We start from the raw sequence: 7,531 nt of genomic DNA, 5'->3' as shown, positions 1-7,531 counted from the left end.
TAAAATGATGATATATATATATATATTATAATATTTAAGTCCTATTTGTAAGCCTTTAATATTTCAGTTTTTGAAACACTTATTTAACAAGATACTAATGAAAACTGATTTAAAAATTCATATCATAGCTTATACATGCTGCCTATATATATGTAGGCTATATATAATCTTTGTATCTTGTATAAACATTGTAACTAAATCATAAATATTTCTATATTATATTATATACACATACACACTAATGCACTCAATTTTTGGTGGTGCATTCTTATATACAAACATACATGTATTTTAAAAAAAAATGTATATATTCAATTTGCTTTAAAATGCATATTAGAAAAAATTGAATATCGATTAGAATTTAGTGAATATTTTATGTTGATTTGAATTATTATTTTCAACATATTTATTCATAAGTAGCTTAAATTTAACAATTAAAATAAGTTATAAAATACACATTTTCTAAGTCAAATTTCTTAGTGAGTCCGCTCCCTTCAGTGTGTCAGTGCTACATACATGTACTGTACACACGAATTTGAAGAAACTACATAAAATCTTTACACTAATTCTTGTTGAATATATCTACGATGTTTACAAGTTAGATTTTCATAAGATAAATTTGATTTTTCCCTTCATCGTGTTACATTGGGGTGAAATGTTTTTCTCTGTAATTCACATATTAATTAAGCATTTGCGAAGCGCGTACATACTGTTAAAATTTTAAGTAAATTTCCAAATTTTCCCCAATTTTTATATAAAAATTTCTACTTGATATAAACCTTAACCTAAAATTTTCTATTAAAAATTTAACAACAAACCTTTTTAATATAGAAAAATTATAGCCTAAATTTATCACTGAAAAGTAACTGAATAGACTTGTCTAGTTATAAATTATGCATTCATTCTTTTATTCGGAATAAATCGAAGAAGCACGTGCCAATATTCACTCGCAAAATGTCACAGCCAGTGTAGCATTAAAAGGATGTGGAAAAGAATGAAGTCGGCTATCACTTTCCATTCAACTCTTATTGATAACAGCGGGTGGTAAAGCAAGATGAGGGCAAGCCCCGTGAGAACCACAGTTCTTCTAACCCCTGGCCTTTCATTGTTCTATATACTTCAATCCCATATGTTCCGTGACAATCGAGAATAAATGAAGTTCTCGTGTGAATGTTTATCAAATAGGGAGCTCACTCAATAAAAATCAAAGAGGCTCCGAAGCTTTCTAACAATAAATTGATGATGTATAGCATTCTTACAACAGAGTAACAGACTTGTTAATCGGATTATTATTTATGTTACTTCTATGCAATTAACTTTTATATACTTTTATGTAATTAAATACCTTATTTAATTTTTTAGTCGCATATTAAAATTATGACAAATATTTATATTTGTCATAATTAAATATGCGACTAAAATATAAATATATAAAATATTTATATTTATTATTATGTAAATTAATTTTTATATTTACTTATTTTATAGATTTGAATTCTGACGAAATGGAAAGATTGTTACATGCAATGATTAATATTAAACAGCCCATAAAAATTTGATTTAAAAATTGTAGCAAATTTTAAATATTGTAAAATTAATCATTTTATGCTTTTTTTGTAATAAGAATTTGCAATATTGTAAATGTTCATAAATAATTTGAAGTAAATAAATGTATTCTTTAGATAGTTAAATTTTGGTAATGTTTAATCTTTTATTACAATTGTTTATATTAATAAACCCATGTTAATATTAACTTTTCATAATCTGTAAATATATTTTATACATATTAATATTAGATAAAATTAATTTAATGTAATACGCATAAAACAAGTTTCTAAATTTAAATTTCAAAAATTCCATACACCTTTATTCAATCAAAATTGATTATTAACCTGTATATTTAAATCTTTGACTGACAGAATTCAAATATTTTAAATGTATATTATTCAAAGTATAATAAAATAATTTAGGCCTATATTATTATTATTAACATATTTTTGTTAGAAGCCGAACAATATTCAACGATAAAATTTTTATTTAATCACATTTATTTATGTTACTAATTACTATGCGGTATATATGTTTAAAATACATGCTTTCCACCTCAAATTAGTAGTGGCTTGCCCCTGTACAGTACATCATATTTTTCCTTTAACAATAGAGTAGTGCTGGTTATCTATCTAACTCCTTTCAGAGGAAAATTTTTGAATTGAAATAACGTGACTTTCAGTTTTCATCAGAAATTTGTATATAATTAGTTGGGGCATCCTGCCCCTAAGATTTCCATATCTGGTTTCATGTTTCATCTGTCTTACTCCGTTCTCGAGATTAAGGAAGGACGGACAGACTGATGACAAGGTTTGATAATGATCGCATATTGTCAGTCACATGAAAAGGTGAATAGCACAAAAAGAACTTAAGGCCTATTATCCGATGATGATGACAATAACTGTATACTGACTAGGTCCTAAAATTAATCAATCAATCATTCAAATATTAAATTTACTAAAATATTAAAATTATGACAAATATTTATATTTATTATTACTGTAACATATTATTTATGTAGATTTCTTTTTTAATACTTGTATAATATTAAAATATAATAAATTCAACTTACATTGCTTCTCCAAGTACTGGTTTAACAGGATAGCCATTTTTTATCATATACTTTTTAATAGTTCATGGAACTTATACTTTATTAATTTGGAAAATAAGTTTCATCAACTACGAATTCGGCAATATACCAATTTAGATGTTTTCATGACGTTCCACTTTGAACTTATGCCTTTTCCATATATTTGTCGGTATACCAGTATAACAATTGCATTTGTTGTTTTGTCAACCTCACCTCCATTTTGGATTTTTTCACTCTAAATCTAACTTCATTTTATGATTTTTTTGTGAAACCTTTGAGAATATAGTACACCATATTCCTGCAGAATACTAACACCAACTTCAGACGTAGGCAAATTCTAAATATTAGATGAATAATCCATTGTCCACAAGTTCTCCCATCAACACAAATGCTCAAATCAAAGACTAATTTGCATATTAGCGCGTAATATTAAACACTGTATAATACGTTTTATTTCTTAAAATATAATTATTCTGATTTGATTAAAAATATATATATATATTTTAATATTATTGAAACATTAATTATATCTTTGATTTGTACAAAATTTACTTATGAGAATTAAATGAGACACACGCCGCGACGCGACATGCGAGAAAATAACTCAAAAGTATCAAATATTCATTATACATTAAACTTTTTCAATTCAATAAAAGGAGTTAATTAATTGATTTGCGAAATTAATTATGCTCGTTTAAATTAAGTAATCGCGTGAAATTCTCCATAGCATCGCGCGTCACGTCTCATCGCTAATGGTTATGAAGTAAATTTTTCGCTCATTATTAAAGTAGATAATTTTTAGCTAAATAAAGGAGAAAATTCATTTGTTGTTATTATTTTTTATGGATTGTAATTGAATTGAAATTCAATTAAACTACAGAAACTAGAACCTAATAGTTTCTGTATTGAGTAATATTAAATAATCTTATGAAATTCCTTAAGAGAAAACTAAATTTTCAAGATTAACATTAACATTACCAAAACTCAAATTTTTATTTATCAGATTCCAAATAAGGTTACGTTAACCCGGCGAAATTTTAAAATTAGAAACTATTAACATTACCCTATATATCTGTAGGCTATATAACTTTCTTTGAATTAGAACTAGTGAAACAACTTGGACAATTATGTATTATCAATCAGTTTAAATGTTTCATTTTCTAAGAAACAATTTTTTATTGATTTTTGTCTGTTCTGCAAATATCCGAACACAAGAATTTTTTAAACAAAATTAAAAATTCCAACGTAATCCTTAAATTTAATTCGCGTAATTCGTTTATTAGGCCTATTATATTTATTAAATAATATAACCTACTTTTAATAATATTTTAATTTAAAATACATGCTTTCCACCTCAAATTAGTAGTGGCTTGCCCCTGTACAGTACATCATATTTTTCCTTTAACAATAGAGTAGTGCTGGTTATCTATCTNATAAAAATATATAAACAAATAGTAGCGAGAATCAGCATTATTTATTTTATTTTTATTAATTATTATTAAACAAATATCCCCAAAAACATAATTTAAGAATGTTAATAATGGAAGTTTGAATATCCATAAATTATTTTTGTTTCGTATGAAATTCATAAAAAAATTTAATTAAATTTAATTTGTTAGAGATTTATATAATGAATAAATTATATTACAATTATCTCAACAATTCTTTTAAATTATTGAGATAATTGTATTTAACAATAGTCCATAGTGTATAACAATAACATTTAAAATGAGAATACTATTTACAGAAAGTGAGAGAAGAATTATTGGTTTTTGTTTATTATTTTTACATATTATTATGTGTTTCGTTTATTCTGTAATTCTACTTAATCGTCATAATCAAATCGAATACGTGGAAATGAATTCTCTCATTGGTTTAAACCTTGAAAATACAGAAATTTTCGCTACAATTCTAACACACATTAGCATTATTTTACATATATCCGGAGCTTTGATAAGTTCGAATTATAGTAACGCATGGAACAGATGGATATTTCTGAATTATTTCGGCTATTGGATCCTATTTTATTTGATGTTCTTCATGAGCGAAGTTGTGTTTTTACTTATACTAATATCTCACTTTTGGGAGTTGAAGCCTCCGTGGGAATTCGATATAATCCCATCAATGAAAAAATATAGATTATCTGAAGATATAAAAGTCATGTTAGATAAATTACAGATTAATTTGAAGTGTTGTGGTGGTAAAGGAATCGGAGATTGGATGGATATAGCTTGGATTCCTCGACAAGTTATTATTCAAAGAACTGGCATCGAGTAAGATATCTTGATACTAATTTTAACATTTAACTGTATTACTGTATTTATAAAATATATGTTTTCAGAAACAAGTTAACTGCAGAATGGGTACCTGAAAGTTGCTGTAATTTAACATTTGATGGTCCATGCTATCCAAAATTTGTTTTTAAAGAAAGAAAAGGAATAACGTACTATGATACTATAGAAATGTTCAATAGTAAAGGTTGTAATGATGTTTTACCTCAATATCTACTTCTTCTTACGAAGAAAATAATATGGTTTATAGTCGTAATAATGACAATACAGGTAATTTTAAAAAAAATTAGTAAAAGGAATAATTTAATATTTTATTGGATTAATGGAACGCTAATTTATATTTGAACAGTTATTAATTTTTATATTATCTCGATACATACTGACATCGGGAAGGGAAGCTCATAAAACTGATGATCCTACGAAATCTCATATCGGATGGGTTTTCTTTTATGGTGATCCTGTGATATATTTCAAGGAAAAATTAGAAGGAAATGGAAAAAGAAATCGTTCCAAGAAAACTGTAAGGAAACGAAAAGGAAAAACGAATCCTGAACACATTAAAAGAACGGATGAAAATTGGAATAATTTAGTATCGATATATTCCGAAGAAGAAAGAGAACGTCTTATACAACCTAACAAAGACAGTGGATAAATTAAACAATAAAGTAAATAATTGTGGTATATAAATTATTAACTATATAATTATGAGAAATCGTTAACTCTGAATTGAAAAAAAACAGTTTAATGTAAAAATGTAAAAATCATTAAAATGAAAAAAATAATCACCTTCCTGTCTCGTTAGCTACATTCTCTTTTTTAAATTTTCGGGTAACTCACGGAAACTAGTCACATTACTGTAATTTATAAATTTTTATCGCGTTTAATTTCTTTCTTTTTGTAGACTTTGATTAAATTCAGTATCAGAAATAGATTTTTGAGATTTTTTTTAAAGTTTTAAACACAAAAAGTAAAGTCGTCTTTACAAAAACAGAAGTAGCACGATATAATGTAAGTTTTTTCTTATAAGCTTGAAGATAAAAGTTAGATCATTAAACTACATAAATTATTTTATTATTTTATAGATGTTTACAATATAAATTATTTTATTTTATTTCTGTACTACTTACTGTATTTCTTTTACGCAATATAATGCAAATGGAAACAGCGTTCTCTGATAAAGTTTCAAAATATAATACATAAAGTAAATATTTTAAAATATTCACTGTAGATATTTTCTTACTTAGTATAAAAATTCAAAAACAATTTAAGAATATATATATATATATATATNTATATGCGTATTTCTGCTGAGAGAATCAAATTTTTCAACTTATTAAAAATACATTTATTTATATTATTACTAAATTGAGACATTGCCACAACCGAATTTTCGAAACATTCTTAGTCCACTTAATATAGGCTACAATATAATTTCATACAGAAAATATTTTGGGCTAAAAGAATGCTGCAAATGTAAATAAATATAAAATCAATTCAGAATTTATAATTTATATTATTTAGTATTTAAAAACAGTTAAATTTAACATAAATAATACTGTTTAAATTATAATTGGGCTGTAATTTGAAAAAAACTGTAGACCAATAAATTACCACTTTCGTACGTCCGTCTGTTCTTCCTTGATCTCGAGAGCGGAGTTAGATAGATGAGAAGACTAAACCAGATATGGAAACCTTAGGGGCAGGAGTCTCCGATTAACTATATATGAACTTCCGATGAAAACCGTAAGTCATATTATTTCGATTCAAAACTTTTTCCCTGAAAGAAGTACCAGCACGACTCTATTGTTAAAAGAAAAATATGATGAACAGAGGTAAGCTAGTACTAATTTGAGGTGGAGAGCATAGATTTTAAATTAAATAAAACTTTGTGACATTGTGACGATGCCACAATAAATAATTGCTCATTAGTCTAATAAAATTTGCATTAATTTTAGTCATTCAATAATATAAAATTATACTATAACCCCTTCCAAGATGATAATGATAAGTTTACATCCCAAACATTGGTTAGTAAGAAATTTATATAAGCCTATACAGCCAATCCTTACGTACGACTGCCGAAAGTAAACGAATTAAAAATTAAAATTAATCAAGAAATTCAACATTTATTGAATTTCTAACTTTCAGATCAACTGATTAATTAACAGACCAGTTAAAATGTACGGATATTAGAGAAGTACGAAGTGTATTGAACTTTTTATTTTCTAATCTAAATGTAGAAGCATATTTCAATTATTAGATTTGTAAATAAGGTAAAATAAGAAATTTTTGGTACTCCTACCTGGCATCGTCAGAAAAAAGTTTGCTTTACCATCTGATAGATATTTACATTGTTCTCAGTATGATTTTTGATTTCTTTGAATGTTGTTTTCCTTAAAATTTCAGTGAATTTTTAAAAATAAAATATTGTAATTAATTAGTAAAAGCACCATTTTTGTATAATTCGATTAACGCAGTTATTAAGCATGCAAATGAATTACAAACATTACAACATACGTGTAATTAAATGGTAATACCTATACAGTATATATAAGAATATGAGCGACCTTGGGAATCGTGCTCCATTATTACCATTATGTTT

General features: G+C 25.8%; 1 protein-coding gene across 2 annotated transcripts; it reads left to right on the top strand.

Annotated features, from left to right (window-relative positions):
• Positions 1–4,322: 4,322 nt before the first annotated feature.
• On the top strand, positions 4,323–6,599 carry LOC111642639 (peripherin-2-like). Of its 2 annotated transcripts, XM_023389016.1 has the most exons (4): positions 4,323–4,911; positions 4,980–5,199; positions 5,279–5,594; positions 6,528–6,599. In XM_023389016.1, the coding sequence occupies exons 1-3, from the start codon at positions 4,367–4,369 to the stop codon at positions 5,579–5,581; spliced, it is 1,068 nt and encodes a 355-aa protein (XP_023244784.1). In that variant the 5' UTR covers positions 4,323–4,366; the 3' UTR covers positions 5,582–5,594; positions 6,528–6,599. The 2 variants fall into 2 exon arrangements, with proteins under 2 accessions (XP_023244784.1, XP_023244778.1); XM_023389010.1 differs by lacking the exon at positions 6,528–6,599 and having other exon boundaries at positions 5,279–5,649.
• The last annotated feature ends 932 nt before the right edge of the window (positions 6,600–7,531 follow it).

This window comes from Centruroides sculpturatus, unplaced genomic scaffold, assembly GCF_000671375.1.
Source record: "Centruroides sculpturatus isolate CEXI.00-Female unplaced genomic scaffold, Cexi_2.0 scaffold3, whole genome shotgun sequence".
Classification (NCBI taxonomy): domain Eukaryota; kingdom Metazoa; phylum Arthropoda; class Arachnida; order Scorpiones; family Buthidae; genus Centruroides; species Centruroides sculpturatus.
This window is presented reverse-complemented; position numbering and strand designations above follow the sequence as displayed.

Excerpts from the sequence above, each read along its gene's own strand:
- LOC111642639 (XM_023389016.1), top strand. The coding sequence starts at position 4,367 with ATGAGAATACTATTTACAGAAAGTGAGAGAAGAATTATTGGTTTTTGT. Across the intron at positions 4,912-4,979 it reads ATTCAAAGAACTGGCATCGA|AAACAAGTTAACTGCAGAAT; the intron begins GTAAGATATCTT and ends ATATGTTTTCAG. Across the intron at positions 5,200-5,278 it reads TCGTAATAATGACAATACAG|TTATTAATTTTTATATTATC; the intron begins GTAATTTTAAAA and ends ATATTTGAACAG.